We start from the raw sequence: 26,363 nt of genomic DNA, 5'->3' as shown, positions 1-26,363 counted from the left end.
CTTTACTGATTTCTGGGGGAGTTTCCTGCAGCTGTGCCGTGTCAGGGCCTGCAGCATGAGTACAGGGACTGAGTATAGGTTTGGACCTTTATTTCTGATACTTGAAGTAAAAGAAGGGACTTCATGCAAAGGTGAAAGTAATTTCATATTTTCAGTAGTGTTGTCATGGTGTCTGTTTATCTGCTGCTGCCAAAGTCTAATTACAGAATAGTTTGTCTGATGAGATTTTTGGAACCATAGACCTTTACTGATTTGTTTATGTGTTTTTTAATGAAATTGTAAACTGTGTAAATTGGCTTTTGTCCTGTAAGGTGCAGTCTCTGTTGAAATGAATGAAATATGCGATAGATTAAACTGCAATCTGATGTGTTGAATCAACTGAAGTTCTAGAAATACTTTCTCACATGGGGTAGGCAGTACTATTTGTGCAGATCAAATTTGATTGTACACTCTCATTAGTCTCTGCTCCAAAAGTTGTTCCAAAAGTGCAGGTGACAAAAGGCAGAAATGAATTGGTTTTAACTCGAAATATTGTACAATAGTCTGAAGAAGATAGTTGTTCTTAAATTCTGAATTGGAGCTCTGTGTTGTGTGGCTTATGAATGAAAWCAGGCAAATGCAAAATCAGTTTTTGAAAGTTGTCATTCTGATGGCAGAAGTGATATAACAGTGATTTAAATTAAAAAAAAAAMCAACAAAACAAAAAACAATGTTAGCCAGAATAAAAATTCTGAATTTAATTTGAAGAGTGAGTCAATTTCTGCAGCTAAGTGGTTCCATTACTGTTTGTTAGGGAATAAAAAGTGCTGGATTTTCATAAGGAACACTTAACAGTATACATGAAAGCMATGTGTTTGTCTCCTGGACCTTTCATGTTCTCTAGGTGGAGTGATGGGCGGGATCGGGGGCAATGCTGCGGTTTCCATGGCRACTGGTTCACTGGCGGGCTAGCCCTCTGTCTAGGGTGCTGTCAGTGCGCCGGGAGTTTCAGAGAGCACCGTGTCCCAAAGAGGCTCCGCTTCCACCTAATCCAGTTTTAATTGAACTCCAGAGACTTTGAAGTGAGGCTGCAGAGCAGGCAGGCGCTGCTGCAGCCCGCGGTGGAGGCGCTGCTCAGCCCGGCCTCAGCTGCTCCTGGCTCCTGATGGGTTTTGTTAATGAGCGCTTCGGAGAATTGGTACAGCGCTGGCTGCTGCTCTGCTGCGGTGCAGGTCCAGTTCCTGCTGCAAATCCTGCTGCAAATCCTGCTGCAAATCCTCTCAGACCGAGTTCAGTGACTTCACATGCCTGTGCGAGGTGCACAGTGCAAACCATCTCTGCGCTTTTCAAGTTGGTGTTTTCCTTTCCAATTCTGGGGAAGTTGCAGGCAGCAAGCTGCGGGCCATGTGCAGGGTTCCCACTCTCACAGGGTAAAAGGAATGATTACTCAGCGTGCTGTTGTACTCACAGTATCCACATGGTGTTTGAATTTGCACAGACCCATAGTAACAGGCAGACTGTTGTGTTCTCATTGTTACAGAAAAGTGGAGGTTACCACTGTCTGTCGCAAAAAAAATCAATCCCTGAAATTATAAGTTCCAATTTCAAGATCGTAAAATGGATGAATACTGGTGAAAAATACTAAGAGATTTTTGTACATGTGTGCTGCAACTTTGTCTCCTTTGTTACCTCTTTTGATGTTGGGTTCTCAAAGGATATTTATGTGCATGTGACAAAAGCCAAGTGCAGTGGTTCTGAATAGCACCACAGAATTATACAAACCTGCCAATTAGTGTGGATGGGTTATGGATGTGCTGTGGGAAGTGTCAGCATGGCCCAAGYGTGTTAGTTCCCCAGTTCCAGGAATGTTTAGCAACCATTGACAATCTCTGGTCCTTTCATCACATTTCCAGATTTTTGTACCGAAATAATGATGCAATTTTTTCCTTCTCTTTCTATATGTGTGTGTGTGCTGGGAGAGAAGTTGACTGTGGCATTGTTTTGAGGTGAAGAKGAGGGATGAAGTAAAAAGAAAGAAGGTGTGGGAGATGATTTGCTTTGTATGTGCTGATGTGTGCTATCAGCTTTTTGGTTTGCCAGTCTTGTTTGCTTTTTATTCAGAAAGCTGGTACAATATTTTATGCTGTATTGTGTTGTGCTTTTATAATGGTGCATCTGCTCTCTGCTACAAAACTGCAGGTTTTATTAGTGAATATGTGCTACATGTGAGGCAAAATCCTCCTTTGTTAAAAACCTGTAAACAAATTACTGGTTTCATTAACAATCTTTGTTATGTTAAGGGCTTGAATTCCACTTTTTCTTTTTTATGCACAATATATTGCTCAAATTAAATTGTGGTAAGAGTGATGTTAACAAGGATTGCATCTGGGTCTCCTTTTCTGTGATGGGTTTCTGTTAAGTGCTTTTGTGTTTGCTAAAATTGACAAATAYCAGATTTTCCTTCTCCTATGGTTTGTTTTCTGAGGTAGAGAAGTGTTCAGTCTCTCTGTCCCTTAACACTTACATAATTGAGCTTTGAAACGAAAATTAAAAAGTGAAGCAACAAAGAAACAAAGTGGCTGAGGACTGAAAATGGGATTAGTTTGAATTGTGAAGGCAGACTAAGCATCTGTGTCTGTCAGATGGGATGACAGGAATTGTAACAAGTTACTTTGACAACCGCTTACTCCATAGAGAGATTATGCTGAGTTCATTTGCAGGTTTGTGTTTAACCTTAGCTGACAAAATGATACTTAACCTCTTATACAGCCAACCTTTCTAGTCCCAGAATTAATGAATGCTGCCTTAACGATAAACCTAAAGAACATTTTTTTTCTTTAAAGACATTTTTTTCTTGCTTATTTGTTACAGGCCTGTTATTGCAATGCTGAAGGGAGCACAGATACATCTAATGCTACTAGAAATGCATTTCCACTGTTATGGAAAATAGACAGTTGTTTTTAGAAGAAAAAAGGCAAACAAATTTTTAAAAAATCTGACATGAGTAGTTGAATTCAGGCATRCAAAAAATGCATTAGAAGTTCATAGCACGGTTTGAGCATATTTTAATTTTGCTGCAGGTTTTGCATGTAATTGGAAGAACCCATGTTTGTGGGYCAAAGAGTTTCTCTTTTGCAAGGTATTGCCTATACAGCCAACAAATTTAAATATCCTCTCTGTCCTTTTTTGCTAGATTCTGGCATATACAGAAGGACTCCATGGCAAATGGCTCTTCTCAGAGATTCGATCTATCTTTTCCAGACGTTACCTTTTGCAAAATACAGCACTGGAGATATTCATGGCAAATAGAGGTACGGTGAACTTAAAGAAATGACAAGCATGGGTATGGGGACTTGTGCATTTTGCTTGGATATTTAGTCACTTCTSTTTTGGCATGGAATTGTGTAGGTAGAAGAAGGGCTTGGATTAAGTGTCTCAGTAGTTTGGTTTCTCCTTTCAATTTTTTTTTTAATGAGAAGTTATGATCAAACTTGAGAACTGCGCATTATCAATGTCTCACTTTCATTTATATCCACGTGTTTATTTGGCACTCTCTGAGGACTTCTGCTTAAGGCATTCCTACCTCTGATCTGTTATGCATGAAGGATTTTTTGTGTTRCTTTGGAGGGTTGATAGTTGTTATTTGTGCTCACCAAGAACAACGGAATGAMAGAATTTCACTRCTGGATTAGACCAGTGACTGCTGTRCCTTCAYKCTWTWTTTARAAYGCAGACCACTGTTTTTTGGTAATGATATTGTCCAGCAGAATATTAATTACATGCATAAACATTTGTTCTCTCTGAAGTCATAAATGGCCACTGATGATACTGTAATTAGACTGATATTTAGATTTTTAGGTTGCTGTTTCTTAAGTGTCATTTACGTGTTTCAGACAAAGTAGGAAGACAATATTTTGAAGACTATGTCTGGAAAAATATCTGGAAAGTAAATTAGAAAATGTGTRAACCAGTTAAGACATACATTTCTTAAATTTGTTCTAGACAAACAATCTTTGCATATAGTTTTAATTTCTATTCATAAAGGGAAACAAATATAGACCTTGTAAGATTTGTAACAGTGACAGCTTCTGCTGAAATTCTGTTGAAATTCAGGGATAAATAAAAGGACTTCTGGACATGAAAAGAATATATCTACAGTAACCTGAAGGAAACTTGCCTCATCTTTTACCTGGTGAACACCTGAGCTTAGGGTTACATTTTATTAGTCAGAGAAGCCTAAAATGTGTAAAATCATGCTATATTTCAACTCCTGTGTTCACAGTGGGTGTCATGTTCAACTTCCCTGACCAGGCAACAGTAAAGAAAGTGGTTAACTGTCTACCTCGGGTTGGTATTGGTACCATCTTTGGACTACCTCAGACCAGGTATTTTACAATTTGAGTTTATTTTATCTGTCAATTCTAAGAGTTCTTGATTGTTGTTTAAATTTTTGTTTTTAATAGATTTCTGTACACAGAAATGGGATTAAAATAGTTTGGGATGTTTTTCATTGTGTTTTGTAGTTTTTTTATCTAGTCCAGAAAAAAAATCTCTTGGATTATAATTATAGCCCCTCTGTAGGAACATCAGGATTTCTATTTGACAGAAACAAACTACGTGTAAAACAATTTAAATGTATGTTAAAAACACTTTTGCTCAAAATTTCACATCCATTTGTACTAATGAATTTTTTGCAACATAATGGAGGTTATTAAAATTAAATCAGTTACAGTTTCCTTGAATTGTTTACCAATACCTGTAAAGATTTGTTAGCTAAAGCTATATATGGATTTATTTTTTCTTCCTACATGATGTGGTTTGGTATTTACAGATGTTTTTGCTATGAACAAAACAGTCTTGGGAATTTTATGATAAATTGTTCTCTGTTTGATTTATCACTCCAAGGAATGAATGACTCTACAGTCTTCTTTCACAAACATTAGGAAATCTGGCATCAAATTGTGAAAGTTTGAGTTATTTATGACTAAATCCCCTACACTGCCCAGAATTTAAATCTCAAGAGGATGGACTTCATAATGAAATTCTATCATCTTATCATTGTTTTCCTTTGTTCTTGAGGGATTTAAAAAACCTTTCCTAAAAGATGACTTTATTCTTATGTGAAATTCTAAMAGTATTGTAATTTTCTTATTTAATGATATTCCATCTCTCTAAATCTTCAGAAACATATTTCTGTAATACATCAAGCCATCATGGAACAGCTGAATTTGCACAGCTGTAAAGGTTTCTGTTGGAAATTTTTCAAATCTTGACATATCCAGCTRTCAGATGCTTTAATTCTTTTATTCTTATTAGATTATAGAATTTTAAAAATGAACTTCAAGTATCCAAGTGGCAGTTTGATCTCCAGAGAAATCTAGCACAGATTTAGTAGAACGAATTCATACTACTGCCACTAAAATTCAGATATGTAAAAAAGGAAGACCCAGCAGGTTTTCTCATTGTTTTTTTTCCATTTTTTGTGCTTTCAGACGCATTTCTTTGGCTAGTCCACGACAGATCTTCAAAGCTTCCAACATGACCCAGCGATGGCAACACCGAGAAATTTCCAACTTTGAATATCTGATGTTTCTAAATACTATTGCAGGTATTGCTAATTAATATGCATCCAAATTACTGAGATTACACAGAAAAAGAGTTAATCATGGCACAGTCTCAACAGCCATGCGTTTCCATTAATTTTTTCTCTTTTCAGTGAGTAGTTTTATTCTATGTATGATCTTCTTCTAAAGAACTTCATAAAAGTCCTCCTAAATTTATTCCTAACTACATTTATGTAAGACTAGAGAAGCATTCATAATGCTGTACTGAACTGCATTTAAAATYAGAGTRTCATGACCRTTGTGGGGGGWCACCATCTACATAGACTGTTATTTRGGAWAGTCTTAGAAATAGRAACTTCTTTATCTTTAGTATKCTAAGTTTTAATATCCRTAAGTACTACCCTTCCTAAATATCATAGATGGAACAAGTTCTCTGGAGGGCTGGAAAATCTCAGCTAGGGAGCAGGATATTCCTGGAGCTAATGGGTTGCAAGATGTATGGTTGGTCTTAAAAAATTTGAGTGTGGTGCCTGGATTGCCAGTGCTGCTCTCCTTGGGTTTGCAAACCCAAACCCTAATTTTTATCCATGTATTTTTGTCCTAACCACTCACACTGTAAATGCTGACTGCCATTTCATTTAATCCATCTTACCCCATCAGCTTCTAACCAGCTGGGCTTCAGTTTACTAAATGGAGGCTGATTGTTTGGTCTCATGACATGCCTTTTATTTTCCAACTTACTTTGTCCTCTGAGCAACTCAGAAAATTTCTCAATTTTCAGCTCTTTTCTGTAGTATTGACAGTGTGGAAGGTCTGTTAATTCCCTTTCAGGCTTGGCTCTTGCTARCACGATTGATACAGCAAATGCCTGTGCTTGCACTAATTGCATTTTATACAAATGGTCAGTTTTGGTGGTTTCTGTAATCAGTCATCAAGTCAGAGGTGCCAGGATGCTGGCAGATTTTTTAAAAGTGGGGTCGATCTGCTTGTCTCATTACTGCTAAAGCTGAATGAGGCAAATCATGACACTGTTTTCTGTGTCTCTAATGAATGACCCCTTTCATCTTCAATATATTATTGAAATAATAAATTGAATTCTTATCTGCTTGGTGTTTGACTTTAAGAGAAGCAGAAAAATAACATTATGGAAAGAGGGAAAGTTGGGTTGCCCATGATAGGGAGTTAAAAGAAAGTTGGTTATCACAGTGTCATGTAAGTAGCCTTAATCCTGAATCAGAGGTTATGTGCAACATAGCAAACAGATGAGGGAAACACTGACTTTACCATTAAAAATTCTGCACACCAAGATGGAAAAATACGGAGTGATGTAAGGAAACAGGAAGAAGAAAAACTTAGGTGGAGGTTTAGAAAACATTTTCTGGCAACCTTATAGATTGAATTGTAAAATAATATTCCTGGGGAAGAAGTTAACAGTTATCCTTGGAGGCTTTTAGGACCAGGCTGAACAAAATATCAAGAATATGCTGATAGAGGATGACATGAATGAATGAGCCTCTGCAACAATATATGGAAAAGAGACAGGATCCACGTAAAAACTATGCATTTTAAACTTAGAAACCAGACATTGGGGTGTGTATATATGTGTGTGGTATATGTTTATTCTAATTGAATATTTTGTTTTCACTGGAGGAAGGATATTATTTGCCTTTAGATGCATGAAGGTGTACACAGGAACCTGTATCCAGAAAAAATTTTCTGTCCTGGTAAATTTTGGCATATCCATAGGTGGACARTGGGCAAGGATGAATTCCTCTCAAAGTGAATGCTTTAGATGAAACAGTTATTAATTGAAAAATTTCTCAGTCTAAATTCCTGAGCTGCTTCACTGTCTTTAACAGATTGTATTTAATCCAGTATGTAAAAATAATGCTTTAATTTTTACTGTCAACAAAAAATCATTGATCCTGCATTTTTTAAGCGTTTCACCTTAARGAAATGGAAGACAAGATGACATAARCAAAGAAAGGAGAAATGCTTGGAAAACGAGTGAATTTAACTGTCAATCTTACTGTATGCAAAAGCGTTTACAATTAAAGTGAAATGGGCTGAAATGTTTTAGATTAAATACTAGTGATTGTCARCTTTTCCATTATCCTTTCAATAAAGCAAAGTAGAATATTGGAATGACAAAAGATCTGAAATGAACTGCAGTTCTTTTGWGCAGCTCATAAAGTTATATTGTTGTGTCTTTAAAGATTGCTGTTTTAGTTAAATATAACTCTTTATTCATAGTGGGGTTTTTTCGTTTGTCAGGTCGAACTTACAATGATTTAAATCAGTACCCTGTCTTTCCCTGGGTTATCACCAACTATGAGTCAGAGGAGTTGGACCTTACACTTCCTAGCAACTTCAGGGATTTGTCAAAGGTATTTTTCATCAAATATACCTTTATATTTTTATCATAGTAGCTTGCAGTCCTGTAAATGTTTTCTGCTGTGTTTAATGCATKAATGTTAAATGCATAACCGTTAACAGTGTTTCATTTCTACATTTGTGTACTGATGCTAGGGATCAGATTGTGTAAAAATGAATTATTAATGTATTCTTATTGCTTCAGATTGTATCAACTTAATAATTTTTATTGAAGATGCTCCTAGTTGTAACATAGACATTACATTTCATTTCAAATTTTAATGAAGTTAGACATGCTGAGGCTGTTAAAGATTGAAAATTAGTAATTTTCTGGTTTGTGGGTTTTTTTTTTTTGATGAGAATTGTACTTTTTTCAGTAGCAAACCCTGTGATACCATTATACTTTAGGCACTTTTAAATCACTGYCTGTATTCCAATGAGCAGAAACTTCATTTTATCACTTCCTCTGTGTACCCCTTCAGGTRTCCTGGTGTAATGCAACTGTCCTTTGTCAGACAGGCATTGGCAGGTTTTAACAACTTTTCCAAACAATTCCTTTCTGACAGGAATTTGACAGAGGAACAGTCCCCTCACCATTTGCAGATTAAATATACAGCCTGTTTATGGAATGTTATTATTTTCTTTCAATTCTTTCCAAGAAAGGATTATTTAATCTTACAAAGTAGAAGCACCTCTCATTTTTTTTCCAGAAAGACTGAGTACACTGATCAGCAAGCAGGATTTTTTTCTAAAAGCTAGATTTTATAATTGGCACACAGAGCAATATAGGACCAAATTAGTAGAAAAGGCAAGAAATAGCTTGATCCTGTTCTATCCTAGAATTGATCATAGCTTTCTTTTGACAAAACTCTTCCATGCAAATTGGTAATTTGCTGGCAAAAAAAGTTCCTAAAGAAGTATGGCAGCTTTAAAAGTTTTTACTTTCAATTTGCAATTGATTAAACTAAACACAGGTCTGTGAAAATCCTCAGCAAATTGTTTTATTACTGATTTAATATTTTAACCTTTAAAAGTACTGTGGAGTCAGCAAATTAAAATATATACACATRTATATATCTATATATATATTTAAACGTTTATATATCTGAAGACCATACTATGCCTTTTGTATATGTATATGTATATGTACACAAAGGGATAATGTTTTTAAGTCCAAAGCAAAGAKTCTGAGGTACTGTTCTTTTAGTATTTCCTAATTATGTTATTTAATTTGAATAATTCATTAAGCTTTCTTAGAATATCGGACACAGATTCATATTCATGTGTAAACCTGCGCATATTTTATATTTTAACAAATCTTTAAGAGGCAAACATTTATTTATTTTAAAATAATTTTTGCTTGTGGAATTTAATAAATGCTTTTTAATAATCCCCGGTCCAAAAAGTATCTGAAGGTAGTTTACAACAAAATATCTATCACTAACCTAGAATACTTCTGTGAATTGCACTTAATGAAAATAAAAAGCTTTCAAGTAACATCAGCCCTCTATAGCTCAAGTTAGTACGTAAATTAAATGTACTAATAATTTAGAAATTCCTGGGTCAGGACATGATTTTTGCAACCTCATTTTCCATTCATTTTTGTTAAATGACACTTTTGCTTAGATCATGTCATTGCTGAAATTATTCAAGACGAGGAAAAGGATTCTCCAGGTGCTGCACTTCGGAGGGGTCTTCTTTTAATTGTAATTTAATTTGTAAAGAATCAGTTCAGTCAGCACTGTGGTCTTCCTTCCTTCCTGAAATAGAACATATTTTCCTCATTTTAAGTTAGGTAGTGCACTTATCTCTATTTGAGAGATTGGATAGCAAACCTGCTCTATTTCTGTGTGTTTTTTTTTATTGGCATTGGTGGCTCATATGGATTTCTGTGTTCATGAAAGTAGCCTTTGAGGAGGATTACTAAGTGTGCTTTCATTTCTGAGGGAATCTTTTCATTGCTGTTGCTGAGAGAGGACATTACTTAGGTTGCATCTCTGTATTCAGCCTTCTCAAGCATTTGTTTGAAAACTGGGAACTTGAAACAGCAAATGATTATTGCATATCAACTGCATAAATGTTAACCTTTGTGTCAGATGATGAATTTGTGACAAGTATCTGGAAGACCTTGTTAATATTCAACTATGAAAATCTGTGGATGTCATGTATATTGTGATATTTTAATTGTAGCATTGTTACCTAGGGGATAATRCTTCCAAATATGTGCTAATTATGTATTGTAGCATATCTATCCTTCTGCACTGCTAAAGGCTTTTAAAATATTTAAAGATATTTCACTTAAATACCGTTAAGTGAAATGGTTTTAACAGTAATTTATTTCCTTTCCTTATCCACACCCAGAAACTCATCATAATTTAGTGCTTTCACTGTGAAAAGAAAACTTTGATTCTGATCTGGCAGAAGGGAAGTCAGGTCAATATTTTTATTTTTTTTGGTGCCTAAGACAATGAAGAATTTACTTTAAAAAAACTATTTAAAAATTGCAAGTTAATGTCAGTATTACAAAGTGTCAAATCTATGTAACATTTTTTTTAATGTGTCATCTGGAAGTCAACAGTTAGTGCAGATTTAAAGAACTGCAGTGTGTAGGTTAAACCAACACTTTATTTAAGCAGCTTCTTATGGCACTGTTTTGAACATCAGTCACACAATGATAAACCAAAGCAACTGRAATGGATTGTGGTTAATATTACTGTCAGCCTGACAAATGCTCCTGACAAATGCCAGGAGTGCACTGCCAGCCTGTTACCCTGCTTTGGCTCAAGTGTTTATTCCTTAAGAGGTRACTATGGTTCAGAATGAGTATTATTTTATATTTATAGCTGTGTATATTTTATTTATACAACAGACACAGTTTCCCACCGGAACATGTGCCTTTTTCTGCATCACTTATGTTATTCATAAGCACATTCTTTTCCTTGTCCTTATTCAGTGGAAGCAATAATGGAATTTTTAACTTGGATAAGGAAAGTAAATAGAAGTAAAAACACATGGAAAGTACTGAGACATGGAATCATGATTTTGTACTCTCAAAAGTTTGTTACTGTATGCAAGGAGCTGTTGATGATTTTCCTTTTGTAAGGCATAACATTTCTGTAAGATCATAAACTGACACTACTGGAAGAAGAAATTTATGCTACTCCTAAATCTTCTTTTGTCTGCACTATAGCTACATGTGTACATAATAATATTTTTATTCTTATTTTTATCTATTCCATGCAATATTTGCTAAATCATCATCAGTTTTATAGGGGCTGTTATGCATGTAATGACTTCTTTTCCAGTCAAGTGTACAAAAGCAACAAATAGCTCTCACMTTCAGTGAAGTGAGGTGTTTAATTGGTATGTGGGAGCCACTAATATAAAATACTGTTTGACAGAAGAGAATAGATTCCTTTTTACAATGAAAAACTAGAGTAGTTTTGTTGTTCTGATGYCAGCTTTGCTGTTGTGTGTTCTTCAGCCTGTCATTCTGAATGCTGTTGCAAGGTGCCCCTTTCAGGACACAAATTGACTGCATATATAACTTCTGCTGTGTATTTYCCCTTGTAAGGAACAGAGTGGTATGGGCATGAAATTTCCATAGTTATCTCTTATTACCTCTTGGCAAAGAGATAGAAACTAACAAATGGTTTGTTGTGRACCTATTAGAGTTCAGCAAAATTTTAAAAGGAATCTTTTTTGTCTGGAGAAGTATTAAAACCTGTAGAGATATTCTGCAAACCAGAGCTTTCATGTAGGAATGTAAATTGCATTTTATTCAGTTCGTGCTCTGACACTAAAGGAGTGCAATTAAAACTTATAAACTCACCAGGACTCAGTGTCCTTCTAAGCACAAAGCATGTTCAAAAATTGGGCATTAAAGGAGGCTGAGCACGTGTCCTGGCTGCCTTGTTGCTGGTATTTCAGGAAATTTGTTTTCTGTACCTGTGACAAAAGATACCTCTTAGTTTAAAAGTATTCCAAAGCCAGACAGGATTGTCTYGACAGGAAGGTACAAATATTGTTCCTTTTGGGAAGTTCACGTGAATCCCTGCTTAAAAAARGTTAGTACAGGAAGTAAAATGTTACAAACTTTGTATCATAATCCGTGGTACTTATGAAAAGGTCCATTACATTTTCTAGAATTCTGAGTATCTCAAGAAACAGTGTTAGAGGTATTGAGGCCAGCACTATTGGTATCTGGGATATCAGTGATAGCTAAAAAGGAGACACATTTTCCATTATTCATTTGTTAGTCCAGTATGGATTTTGTTATTAAAGTATATTTATCRGATCCTCTCAATTTTCAGATAACAAGTTTTCATTCTTTCTTTCTGAAACACAAGGCGCTTCTTGGAGGAGAGGAGCACTCCATCCTCTCTAAAATTTAGGTTGACAGACCTAAGCATTTGACACAACCACATTGGGAGAAACTTTTAGCAGAAGAGAAGAATTCAAACAACAARTACTCTGAGCAAAACCTTTCTTGTGTTGGTTCCATTTAGGAAACCGTAAAAGAGCAAAATCTAGCTGGATGAATGAAGACACTTTTTTCCTGGACTGGTTTCTTTCAATACACTGAGAGCTGAAAAGGGAAAGGGGGAAGGGAGTTGTAAGGACCCTCTTTGAAGAAATCTGTGCAAGTTGATYAAGTTCCCTTGTAGACATCCCATGACTGTGCTAGAACTTTGTGACTGTTAAGAGCTTTCTATGTTTAGATCAGGTAAGCTGTTTTGTAATGAAAAACAGTACAGATCAAAGTTTTGGATTCTCTGTTGCATTCCCATGGAAGATTTGACTTAATAACATGATTTATTTTCCCCCAGTGCTAAACGGGAAAAGTGATTTTGTGGGACTCTTGAATGCCAGTGACACTCAGACAGATTCCGTCATGTATGAGCAATAAAAGGGGTCGATTGTCCTTTCTGACARCTGGGTCGATGTGTTGTATCATTTCCGGAGGCACGTTTGCCAAAATTGGGAGACAAAGCTGCAAAGGGCCCCATGGGTCTGTGGCTGATGTGGCCAGCCCATGTTTGCAGCACCACGGTCAGGGGCGCTCCCAGAGCGGAGCCTCATCCCTGCCAACCGCAGTGCCTGGGGTTCAGCACCACGGACAGGGGCACTCCGACACTATTTCGCGGAGGGGAAAGCGGGAACACAGCTACCAGCAAACCCGATTTGTTTAAATTCAGTATTATTGGATTGTCAAGGCCGGCTTAGACATGGTTCTTAGAGACACTCAACTGTTTGGATTTTAGTATCAATATCTTTAGTATCAGTTTCACTTTGAGGACGGAGGTTTTTGAGTTGGTATGTTGATTTGAGCTTCATGCAGCATCTGTCTCAGGACCTTTTTTGTAATAAACATGTGATTTGCATGTATTTTYTAACAAACTTGTGATTTCCATAGTGTCTTTTTCTCCATAACTCCTGTGGAGACCTTGACCCAAATGTATCTCTGAGATGATTTAACAAACCATATTTTCTGAAATCCTACTCTTAGTGTAGGTAGATTTTTTTTTTAAATCTTCTGGTAATTTATGTTGTTCTATGACATTGTCATAACAGTCCTTTTATAGCATCATCTCTGGGTTTTTTTCCTTGTCTTTATTTGGTTATTCTCTGTGTCACACCACCTCCTCTAGAAAACATTACAATTGGATGGTAAGATGCATCTCGTTGCTACTATTACGTTCTCTTCCCCAATCTCTTCCTTATTTTCTGAAGTCACAAGAAGCATACTGTTTGTACTTCAGATGCGTATATTAGTTTCTAGGATCACTCAGCTAACTTCAAACTTTTTTTTTTAATTGATTTAGGTATTAGGGCAAAAGCCAAGTTTACAGGATCAAAAAGACACATTTTGGTAATGAGCCTAATAATCTTAATCTTCGTCTTCATCAAGGTTGAGTTTTCTTTGGAATAGAGAAATTCTCAAAGATACAAAAAGACATAGCTCAAAATTAATTATGRATGTTTAAAATTATATTCTAAGTTTGTATCTGCTGTTATTGTCCATCCTGCTCTTGTTTCACTTTTTGGTGCCTTGAGCTTATGTCATCTTCTAATGGAGAATGAACTGAGGGAGGTAACTGATCACAAGAAACCAYGAGGCACGGTTCTGGTCATAAAATGTATTAGCAACCAAAATAAAGTAATTTCACACACATGTCTTGGGCCATAGACATTTTAAATGTGTGTTTTCTACCTTCCTAATGTAAAGTGAATGTTACTGTCTTGATCCAGTCTCTCCTCCTTTTTGTATTCTTACATTTGAACTGAACAGATTGTGGACTGCTACAGCACACATCTCTATGACTCAGATTTCTGAACAAGCACCATGGTGGCTAAATTGAAAATTGCACTCGTATGGGAAATGAATATGGGATTTATCTCACCTAACTGGAGCAGTCTAAAAATGAGTTGGCCAAACTCCTAGGAGCAGCAGGCCTCTTGGGGTCAAACAACAATCCAGGCTTAAAAACAGTGGTCAGAAAATGAGATAATGGTAAAATAATAATAAAATCTTTGTTCAAGGAGGAGTTTAAGGTGATTCTCAGGCTGTGGACTTAACTTTGATGCACATATCAGTCAATGTTTCTGAAACTCAAATATAAACAGATGAAAATATGGATCAAATGAAGGAAATCAATAAAAAAATTACTAAGAGAAGATGTCATGATGCTAAAAGCTTGAGGTAAAGAGTTTAACAAGATTAGTTAAAATAATTGACATAACATATCCAGTCAATCACTTGAAGCTGCCTCAGAATCAGAAACACAAAGGTTAGTTTCCAGAGGGGGATGGCCACTCACATTCCATAAGTGTTTTTGGTACTTCATACTGTTCAGCATATATGCTAATCTGAAAAAGAAGGTGAAAAAGGAACTGATAAAACTTCCTGACAATGCTCATCTGTTGATGGTATTGAAGGTGATGGCTGACTAATCATGAGACCTTATGAAACAGAATAAGGTGATGGATGAATTCACCTTAGGAGCAAAGCAATGCATGTATGAAACAAGATGCATCGATAGGCTCTTAGCTGGCAATTTATATTCAGGATTGATGTAATCTGATTGGAAWAGTTTTATGAAGCTGTACAGATTACAATAAAAAACTCCTTACACATTCCCAAGTACACCTTTCAAAACTTCTGCTCCTTTTCTTGGGCGTGGTGCTTACACATGATACAGAATAATGTATATTTTGTGTGCTTTGGCAGAAATCTGCTGAAAATTTAAGTTTGTATCAGCTTTTGGCTTRAGGTCCTGTACTCTTAGAACAAACAGAAAGGATTATGTTTTTTTTTATGGTTTTAGTTCTGATTGTGGATCTGGTGTTAGGTGCAATGGCTGCTCTTTTCTGTGGCTTGTGTGATGTGTTGGCAGAGAAATGTGGTCTGTGAAAGGAAGGCAGGCAGAGAATGTTTTTGTCTCCGGCTATGACTCAAGTGCATGTGGCTTCTCCCTTAATCCTATTTCTCAAAATCCACAGGATTTTCTGTTTGTTCTCTAAGTAGGTGAATAACAGTGCAAAATGTTCTTTCACTTGACAGGTTAAGTCATGGAAGGTATGTGCAAATGGCTGCTTTTGGCTGGCAGGGTGATTTTCTAAGTAAGGCCACACCCTCCTCACTGCCTGCAAGCTGCTGGATTTCCCTCTGTATTCCCAAGGACRTCCAGCTTCCTTTCTCCCTGACCTCTTGGAAATGCACAACACCTAACAAGTGTCTTCACTTTGGCTTCCCAGCAGTATTAARGTGTAGTGATACCTCAGATTCACAGTGTGGGACACATGGAGTTGTGCTGAACAATTTATTAGACATTAGTGTGTGCTTAATTAGTTTGCAGTGCGTTGTTTTGCAATCTGCTACAGGTAATTGTAATAGCATTTGATATTGTTGTGGGTAATGTGAAGGCATGAAGATTTTTCATTTAAATTAAAATTTCTCCAAGATTTTTGATGACCTGAGGCATATCCTGTCATATTGCTACATATCCTGTCATATTGCTACAACATCACCAATATTGCATAATAGAGTTGTTTTTTTCATTTTTAATGCTTAACATTAGCTCATGACCCATATTTTTGAACTGTGAACTTTGGTAATCTTCTGTCTTTTGCACCATGAAGTATTATTTATATTGACATGTTCAGACATTCTAGTTATTAGACCATCTTTAGATCAGTTTTTCCTGACTGTTCCTGCTGTCTCAAAGGAATATGCGTGCTCTTAAAAGCATCTGAAATATAAACCATATGTACAAATACTTTTAATTTGCATGCACATGACTATTTTCTGCTTATACTCCAGCCCTTTCTTGAATTCTCAGTTTCATGAGAATAGAAATTGGAGAACTGAAAAAAAAATTAGAGCAGAATATGATATGTTTATATCAAAATAGGCACTCACTAATATTCATAATTACTGAGTTTCAACAGTGTGTATAGAAAAAGTGTTCATCCATGGGATTCCTTATTTCACTAAGAAATCACATGAAATTCAAGTAGCTGATTGTGTCTTTAAGTGACTAAAATATGATTTACAGTGAATAGTAAAATACAGTGTAGCAGTTCAGAATTATTTTGTATCACTGAAATGCTGACTGGGGGAGGATACAAAGGTTCTGTCAAGTTCTGTCCCCTTGGCTTCAGATAAATTTTGACATCCAAATTCATAGTTCTTACTCCTAGCTTACCTGATGTAAGATTTTGMGGGCATCTTCTGTGAAACCAGTGGGTTTTTGTGAATGAATTGGTAAGGACTGCTTTTCTCCTTGATAAATTGTTTCCATTTTTAAATCTTGCAGCTCAAGGACACTTTGGTTGATCAATGAGGGCAGTTCAAGCAGTTCAGCAGATAATTGTCTTTGTTGTTTTTTTTGGGATATGGTTCTTTAATGAATTTGAGTTAGATACCCTTAAAGGTAACATGCCCTCTAAGGAAGATGGGACCTGATTTGTAAGAAAACCATAGCCAGTTGTTTGAGAGGAAGAATGGTGAGGCCTTGCAGTGAGTCAGAAYAACTTGAGCAGGGGGAACAGCATTTTTTGGCTGTTCTCAAACCCAAAAATGACAGATGAAAGAGTAATGATCTAARCTATATGAGTTTATTCCCAGATATTTCCCAGCTGACCTAAGTGAATAAAGTTTGGGTTTAGTTAAAATGCCCTTGCATTTTGTCTTTGTACCTCTATTTGGGAAAAAGAAGTTTTACTCAGGGATCAGGAGGTCCTACTGACAATAATACAAGTATTGGCCAGTTCTGGGAGTTAATTATGTGTTGMTAATACATAAAGTAACTAAACAAGTAATGCTCTGAAAATGCAGTTCTGGTTTGACTGCAGCAGAGTTTTCAGCACTTGACATGTTTATGAYGATGAGAAGACTGACACTGGAACACTGAACACATTCAGTTATCTGAATGTCAGAGGACATTGATAAGTGGGCAGAGAAATCATAATGGTGGAAGAAATGCCTTAAAATGGGAGACCTGAAGAGCTTTATCTCTTACCTTTATTWAAAAGCCTAATTTATAAGCCTAATTAAAAAGCCTAGTTTGTAAGTATCTTTATATTCAAAACATACTGGGTAAGTGGAGACTGTGATATCTCAGAGACACGTGTAGTAAGATCTCTTTGAAAACACATCAGTAAATTCATAACCACACTGAAATACATATATTATTAAAAATGAGAATTGTCAGTAGAAAAAGCTTCCAAAAAAAAGTAGCAGATTGTCCACGTACTCAGGATTCAGATGCCTTTCTGGAAAGCACGTTGGCCAAATACAGCTCGTGCTGTAATCGAGTATAAATAGTTGGGCTCAAAATCATGTAATGCAAAGGCATTTAACCTCTTGTCACACAAGCTCAAGGCTAGATGAGATGACCTAAACCCCCTGGTCCTTTAGGCCCAATATGAAAAACATCAGTAATGAAAACCAGATAGTCATCTTGAAAATAAGATGTATGGGAAACAAACATCATACTTGGCAAGGATGCTCCCAAACTTGATTCAAAAGTACAGAGAATTGTATTCACAGGAATACAAGTACCTGGTTGCATGTGGGTAAGAAAACAGTGTAAAACATCACAAGGAAAACCACTTTTCCTTTTTTTCCCCCTCTCTTTCCTTTTTTTTTTTTTTTAAACTGGAAAAGTTGTGAAATATTTGAAGTAACACTATTTAAAATATGAAAGCACATTAGGCAGGAATAAAATGCACATCTTTTTCTTCTTAAATGTAGAACTATGAATAGTCATAYTGTATTWCTTCCTTTATAAGACTTCAACCTTYTTATTTAAGATCATTAGCAATTTTCCAAAACATTTGTGTTCTTGAACATGAGTGGCAGAATCCAGGAGAGATTCAGCCCTCAGTAGAGGAGYAGTGAAGATTCTGCTTTCTTCTGGGTGCAACAGGGCCTCTTCTGGAAATAGAAGCAAGATGGGTCACTGTTTCAATATTTGGCACAGAGTAAGAACTAACAAATAAAACTGTACACCATAATGTCTGGACATATTTGACAGCAGTACATGATAAGAGTCAGTGTGTTTTCTCAGTTATTTTGCAGCAAACCATTTTTCTTTGTTATGTTTCAAAGGAAGCAAGCAAGCTTGGACCAAAGACTGAGATTTACTATATTCAGTTCTTGGTAAAAATGTGAGGTTATTTATTTTGAGATGTTCCTATATATGAGAGTGCTTGAAAAATTAATATCAAATGAGCTTTTTTGGTTTTTTTACTTTTAAGAATGGCTTGTAACTTCCATACTTGTAGCACATGTTGTTAAAGCAATCACTTTGGGCCAAAAAACCAGTGATCATTCTATTGGAAAAGTGAAAACAGAAATTACCTTACCCCAATTCTTGCCCTGATTTGGATCCTCTTTTTGAGTGAACACTGACTTGAAAACCATACACATCATTCATCTTTTGATATGATTTGAAAACTTAGCAGCCATAAGTGATTTCTTCCTTCATTTTTACTCCTGTAATCTCATCATTGTTTTTGCTCATTGGAATTCATCTCTCTCTGCTTTTCATCTTTCCCTCTCCATCTAAATAAACATTTTTTATTGGTGAACTAATATCTAATTTTCCTCTGGGAAAAGAGGTGCTGCAAATAAAATATGTTCTGGAGTTTCAGGATATGAAAGCTTTTCAGCTCATTCTTCCTCAGAGGTCTGTAGCTATAGGGAAACTGTCTTGAGTAGTGTAAATTTGTAGTCTCACAGCTACATCTAGCACAGCTTAGTTTGGAGTTACTCTTTTTCCCTTGGTATTTACCCACAGGGGAGGGAATACAGTATGTAATCATGATTCCCTGTTAATTTTGCAATATGAAATAGCTGGGAAATTTCAATTAATTTTTTTTGCTTTATTTTGTAGTTAACTGTGCACAGTGCAGTGTAACACGGTAGAATCACCTCATCCTTAGAAGCAGTTGTCAGAAAAATATGGGCCTGCCTGGTAGAATGTATTAGCCCAATACATTGTCTCCATTTTATTATGAAGCTGCTGGGGAAGCTGTGATATACAGCACTGTCATTACAGATCTATTGTTAGAAGGGCTCTACAGTCTTCTGTGCACTGCCATTAATTTATAGCAGTAAACAATATGTAGCCCTCCAACTGCAGCAAAGCAGAATCTTTTAATGAGGTGGATGTTATTACCACAATAAATCAGTGCATTCGTGTAATGTATAATTCAATGTGTGTATTCCCACTGTAACTTCTCTGAGTAAGCTGATAGTGTATCATTGTCAGTGCACAGCTCCACGGTTCTTTTTTTTTTTTCCCTAAGCTTTTTTCATTTGGGGACTTTTTTTATTTGCTTGCAAATAAATGTGACATGTCTTGATAGTTGTCCTGTTGCAGGCTTCAGAAACCAACTGTAACAATAACAGCTAAAATCAATACTGTGGATTCTGGCTATATAGATCTCTGCGTGATACCTTTTTTTTTATTTTTTTGAAAAGAGAATGAAATCAATTCTAATCGGGTTTAGCTTTATATTCAAGGAATGTAATTCTATAACTATTGATTTGGGCTATACTCATTTGGAGAGTAATAATAGAGGCAGATAAAGAGAATACATAAAATGTTACAGAACCATACAGCACAACACTCTTCCTATTCTTAATTTATATAATTTGTCTAMCAGTGACCTTCTTTCTTCTTTTTTCTCTCTCAAGCATATCTGAGTCTTTAGGGAAAATCAGTACAGATGGAGATTCCAAAATGGTTCTTGTAACAAAGAGACTTCTTGGAGTCAGTTTCATACTYCCCTGGAATAAATTTGCTAAATCAGATAAAAATCCTTTTATACAGGAACAACTTCCTTTAAAGGCTTATATTTCAAATTAGTGAACTGCAAAAATAGTAATTAACCTAAGATGTTTTCTTTATCCTACTGTGATGTGAAAGCTGCTCTAAGTAAAAAATGTAAGATTAGATTTTAGGTCATTCAAAGATCTAATCTGTCCTGGAAGAGAAAATACTTCTATGCTTTTATGCCAAATTTCACGTGAGTGGCAAAGAAGCAGTTATTTGAATAATCATAATCTCAGTAGCAGACGTAGTTTTTCACTTGAACTCTGCTTGACTTAAAGCCTAGGTTACTGTTGCTTTTGTTCAAGTACTTTCCTTTTAAAGTTTTTTCTTGCCTTGTTGTGTGTTCTTAAGTATATTTATTCTTCAAGAAGAGAAAGAAGGAAATGCTTTTTCATGTTTATTCTTTGCTTATATTTGAATGCACCCAGTGTATGTACAGATGAACATAATTTACATTAATAACATACAAACAGTGTACTCAGTCTTTACACAAAATTGTATTGCAGGTATATTTTGCATTTATATTCAAAGATATTTTAGRAACCTTACAGCATTTTACATGTGGAATTTCTAAATTCACTTTRGTTTCTCAGTGATTTGTGTGACCTATACTGATGTCTTTTTCAAATCATTTATATAAAAGTCTGCTGAGGAAATGCACAGCTATAGATAACAAAATATAATGTTTCYTACTTTAAAATAAATCCCTGAGTGTTTATATTCTAGGTAAGCCCTGAACAAAGAATAATAGCATTGGTGAAAGTGTGATAGACATTTTTAGTCATGCATATGTTGTTCCTTTTATAGGAATRTTTTTCTGTAGAAATTCTCATCTTTCATTTGTCTATTTCAAAGGTTATAGTTTTATGAATTAATTAGAACTTGAGCTGGTAAATAGCATAGAAACAAGAAAAGTAATACCAAAATTCCAAGTCYACTCTTATTATTCTACCACCCTATCAATCATGATTTTTTTCTAAAGAAAATATCCAAAAAGGTTTCTCAGTGTTGCTTACTATTTGCTTAATAGTGTATTCAACATGCACACATATCCACAGGCACCCAAGTTAAACAACAGTTTGTCCCAGATATTCCACTGTGAATTGGATGGAGTCAGTGACTTGAATCAGCAGTAAATGGAGCCTGTGTTAATGCAAAAGAGATTTTTCCAACCATCCATGTGAGTGCATGTGGAATTCTGGTTCCAACTAYACAGATCTCCTCAGGTGCTTACAGAAACCAACAGCTGCTTTTTCAAAGCACCAAACCCAGTCTTCTTTGTGAATGCCAGTAATTCTGGTTGCTAAAAAGAGCAGGAGTATGTGAGTATGAAGTGACAATGTTCACATTAATTTTATTTGCTTCATGTGTTTTTTTTTTTTACCAATCTTGCAGCCCATTGGAGCTTTGAACCCAAAGAGAGCAGCGTTCTTTGCTGAGAGATATGAATCGTGGGAAGACGATCAGGTCCCAAAGTTTCACTACGGCACCCATTATTCAACAGCAAGTTTTGCACTCATGTGGTTGTTAAGGATTGTAAGTATATATTTTCAAAATGCTTTTCCTKTAAATGATAATGAAAGCAACAAATATCTAGGAGTGAGTAAACTAAAACTGAATGGTACAGGAGTACTGAAATTTTMTAGTAATTGCAATCAGTAGTGTAGGAGAAATGTGCTCCAAAGTTCAAGCAGAAAGTTTTAATTTTTATKGTACAGCCTTTTCAGATCAGTAAAGATTTCTCTCCTTAAAAATTCCTATTTAGTGTACATACTTCTTCAAACATGGTTGACTTTCCTTCCTTGCATGTTTTCTCACTGGACCAAGTACAAAGCATTTGTGGTGCTTAATTAATATATTTAATTTTCACCTTCTAATGAATGTGAGTTGGTTTCTGATGAAGTTCTGTGTTGTAAATAATTAATTTTTAAAAACATGCTACAATTTATATGGGAGTCACTTTCAGCTGCTACATATTGATAATGTATTGGCTAAACAATGCATTTTTCAATAAAATTGAAGGGCGATTTATCTCCTAGGAAGTAATTTCTTTGGGAAAGCATTAGCAGCACATCATTAATTAAAGCTTGTTAGAATGTACAAGCATACATAAATCCTAGAAGTAATTTATAGTGCTTAGCTAATTTCAAGCAATTATCCACTAATATGTGCTTAAGTGTTCTTTAACTAAGAGGAGGCTTTTAAATCTTGCAAACATTTTTCTAAATCATAAATTATATATGAAACAGTAACAGTCCTAAAGCTCTCAATATTGAATGCTACCTTTTAGATTAACAAATCACCTTGAACAGAAGAAAACACGTCATTTTTGTTACATGCTGGTTTAATAAATATCTAAGAGATCTGAGCTTTTTCATATTGTTGGCAGCATTTTTTTGTCACAACTGACTGTAGTTTCTACTTCAGTCTTTGTATATTTTCTTTTGGTTTTATTTGCATTTTTTTATCTGAGTATGTATGCATGGAGTAAAATTAAAAAGTGTTTATTGAACAAATAAGCATCAGTTTGTATTTCTAATTCTTAAATAATAGAATTAACCCTTTGCTATTAATCATGTGTSTGCCTCAAAAATAGCATCATTCACAACCAGACCCCAAAAGAATAATAAATACCCATTTTTACCCTGAAATTTCTGAAGAGATGCATTGTTGTTTTAATTAATCTTTTTATATCCATTTAGGAACCTTTCACAACACTTTTCCTAAATCTACAAGGTGGGAAGTTTGACCATGCMGACAGAACTTTTTCATCGATTTCAAGAGCGTGGCGCAACAGTCAGCGTGACACTTCTGACATCAAGGTAAAACATTTCCTGAATGCTGTTCACCTATTTTGTGCTGTATCTGCCTTTATTGTAGCTGTGAGTGTAGGATGGAAGGAAGAACACTGGGAGCCATCCCACTATTTGGGAAAAGATGCAAGAGAGATGACATGTGGTTTGCTTGTGTCAGAATATTTCAGTGAATTCTTCTGTGAAACTATAGCAAATGTTTTTAGCCCTGACAACAAAATATTTTGGATTGAGGAGTAAAACAAAGGAGACAAGGATGCTGGCAGTGGTAGGAAAGCTTTGTTGATCTCAAATGCAAGAAGAAGGACTAATATCTGGTTTAGTTTTTCTAGTGGAAAGAAGGATGGAAAAGTGTAGTGTGGAGAAAATCAGAGGCTAGCTCAAGGATGTCATGCAACTAGCAACAGACCTAAGTGATACAAAGTTGTTCACTCACTGTATTCATGGTGAGCAGACAATTTAGGAAAAGGTTGAGCTGCAAATTAGTGGAATGTAAAAATTGTTAACTAACAGTGTGGAAAAAGGGATGCCTTTCTTCCATCTGTGAGTCCCCACCAGTAGAATCAATGGCAATCAGTGACCAGTGGAGTTARTACCACTCAGAAAAAGATGAAGTGTCTAAATGAAATTGGGAAAGAACAGTTTAGAAAACACATCAGATTTTTTTCAAAGGAGCTGGTCATTATGGTCTTAATTTCCTTGTAACCTACAAGACTGGCAGACAGAATTTCGAAGTGCATTTTTGGGKTKTTTTTTTTTTTGAGAAATGAAGGAGGAGAAAAGGTCTCTGGTCTACAAATCAAGTATTTAGCTTTTAAAAAGGAAGGAGAAGGGACCTGGGAAATTATGAGGTGATCTTAACCACAATTCACAGAAAAATACTTAGGCAAATAATCAGACTCTATTTAAGTGCCAGGAGGATAGCTTGGAGACAAGCAAATGAAACACATGTTTATCAAGAAGAGATTATGTCAAACCAATCTTGGTTTCTGATGAGGAAAGGTAACAGACCTTATGAGCAGAGAAGAAGCAGATGATGATCTTAGTTTTTTACATTGCCTTATGAGTGAGCTGGGATTACTCTGTCTAAAAGAATCCACTGTATTTGGAGAATAGYTACCAGCAGTTCATTATTAAAACTGAAATATGTACTGAGTGGAATTCTTCTTGATAATAACAGGTTRGGCCTCAATTTCCATTGACATRTGATTGGAAGGTACTGGAAATGTARTGAAATTGGTGGCATTTCTTGCAGAAGGGAAAAATTATTTTAGAAAAGTGTTAGGTGAAGTTTACAAGGGAWAAGTGATAATTGTAATTTTTATGCAGATTCTCATACAGTTATAACACAAGGATCAATCTATTGTGCAAAAAAACCAAAAACCCAAACCATAAATCTTCAGCTTTGCCCAGCTTTGATAACATCTGAGCTGGAATATTACATCCATATTTGTGGGCTAGCTGGAGAGAATCCACACTGGAAAAGTGATAATAATGGAAAGTTAGAAAGATTGGGTAGCTAGGCTTGTTTATCTTCTAAAGCAGAACAAATTGAGGAGGAACTTCTGTCCTCCTTTTGCGCAGAGACTGCTGTAAGAGAAAAAGGAAAGAAATCTGTGCTGCTCATTCTGGATGGGATAGGAATTAATAGACTTAAATATCAGGGAGGTTTTGGTTACATGTCAAAGTAACCTTCCTAACATGCTCTACCTTGCAAGTGTTTGTGAAATCCATGGCTAAAGTGTCCCACATGCCTCTAGAATTTTCTATGTGCAGAAATTGTGACATGGAGAACAATTGTGCTGATTACAAGAAATGACTTCTGCTTGCTTCTCATGTGGAAAGTATGAATGCAGTTACTGATGCAGTTACTGAATGCAGTTACTGATGCTGTCCTGAGGTTATTTTTAATCTTTGTTGGAAGCTCTGTATGTTACAGGGAGGACTAACATGAGCTGGCTTTGGAAAGAACTCTTGTTGGTTGGTATCACTTCAGCAGAGAAAGCTAAAGCATATGTGTGGTCCCAWCCAATCTGTGTCAATATCCTGGGGAAGCCTTGGATCAATGATCAAAGCAGGAAACCAGTRCTCCTCTGTAGAATAACCTTTGCTTGAACTTTGCAAATTTTGATTTCAAGAAGTGATATGTTGCATAAAATTTAATTTCCTAGTGTTCCCTATCCACTTGTTTGAGCAATGCAAATTAAAAATCCTTTGGAAGTTTGCTKGTGTCTCACTACCACTATGGCATTRTTGAGTAATTAGCTCAGGAYTGTTGCCTTTAAATGATTAACCRTGTGTTTTTAAGTTATATCTTCTTCACTGAAGAATATTGAATGTRTTTCAATTCTGTGAGAGTACCACTCGGTACTTTTAGAGTACTCTATATAGCAAGTATAGAGTCTATATAGGTCTATGTAGAGTCTATATAGATCTATATAATGGTCTACATAGGCATGGCCATTAACTCTGTTACTTCATAATTTACGTAATTGGTGGAAGCAATCCTGGTTAGTTTTGTTAGTACTGCAGAAAAAGCAAACCTATGCAGATAGCCTGGCAGTATTTGCATATATTTGTTCAGGAGCAGTTGTTCCTTCTGGTTTGATAAGTAACCTGTTGCAATACATTTGTTTGCCATTACATTTACAACAGCATAATTGTTACCACGTTGCACTTTGCTTGTATTTTCCCTTTTCCACTGTAGTAGTTAGCTGATTGTTTTTCAGGGGTTGTTTTTTTTTAAAAAACATATGTGCAGATTTCAAGATCATCTGAAATCCTCTTGCTGTTCTCCTAGCAGCTGTGTTGCCTTCTTAGTGTCATCTGGAATTTTACTTCTGCACCTTCTATGCCAGGCCATTAATGAGATTATTGACTGGTATTAAGAGCAGGGCAGGCTCCATTACCATGTCCTTGCTGTCTGACAGTGAACTATTGATAACTGCTCTTGGAATATGGATTTCCAGCTTGGGTATTCCCACATTATTGTAACCTAATCTCATCTCCATTTCCCTAGTTTGCTTTTGGAATGTCATGGGAGAGTGAGGCAGTCTCAGAGGTCTTTCTCAAAAGTGAAGCAACATCTTGCTACTTCTTTCACCATCCACTGCTGCTGCTTCCTTTGAAAAGAAAATTATATTGGTTTAATGAAGTTGATTCCTTTTACAATTTTTAACCAAGCTACAGTCACTAGTATAGACTTATGTCCTGTTCTTCATGCCTTTTCCTCTACTGYTTTGAGTTTGTTTCTTTTTCATGTGCCTTGGGTTGCTTTTGGTGGATTT

The 26,363-nt window shown here is 35.8% G+C and overlaps 1 protein-coding gene across 3 annotated transcripts in view; it reads left to right on the top strand.

The window, feature by feature from the left end:
- LRBA (LPS responsive beige-like anchor protein) overlaps positions 1-26,363 on the top strand; it is a 365,054-nt gene that overhangs the window by 243,160 nt on the left and 95,531 nt on the right. For all 3 annotated transcript variants that reach the window (XM_057369185.1, XM_057369184.1, XM_057369187.1), the window contains exons 41-46: positions 3,173-3,290; positions 4,262-4,364; positions 5,472-5,587; positions 7,818-7,930; positions 21,659-21,799; positions 22,966-23,085. In XM_057369185.1, coding sequence (XP_057225168.1) covers positions 3,173-3,290; positions 4,262-4,364; positions 5,472-5,587; positions 7,818-7,930; positions 21,659-21,799; positions 22,966-23,085 — 711 coding nt within the window. The remainder of the gene's footprint in view (positions 1-3,172; positions 3,291-4,261; positions 4,365-5,471; positions 5,588-7,817; positions 7,931-21,658; positions 21,800-22,965; positions 23,086-26,363) is intronic.

The sequence above is a fragment of the Malurus melanocephalus genome, unplaced genomic scaffold (genome assembly GCF_030028575.1).
Source record: "Malurus melanocephalus ecotype Western Australia unplaced genomic scaffold, MMel_1.1 scaffold_105, whole genome shotgun sequence".
Classification (NCBI taxonomy): domain Eukaryota; kingdom Metazoa; phylum Chordata; class Aves; order Passeriformes; family Maluridae; genus Malurus; species Malurus melanocephalus.
This window is presented reverse-complemented; position numbering and strand designations above follow the sequence as displayed.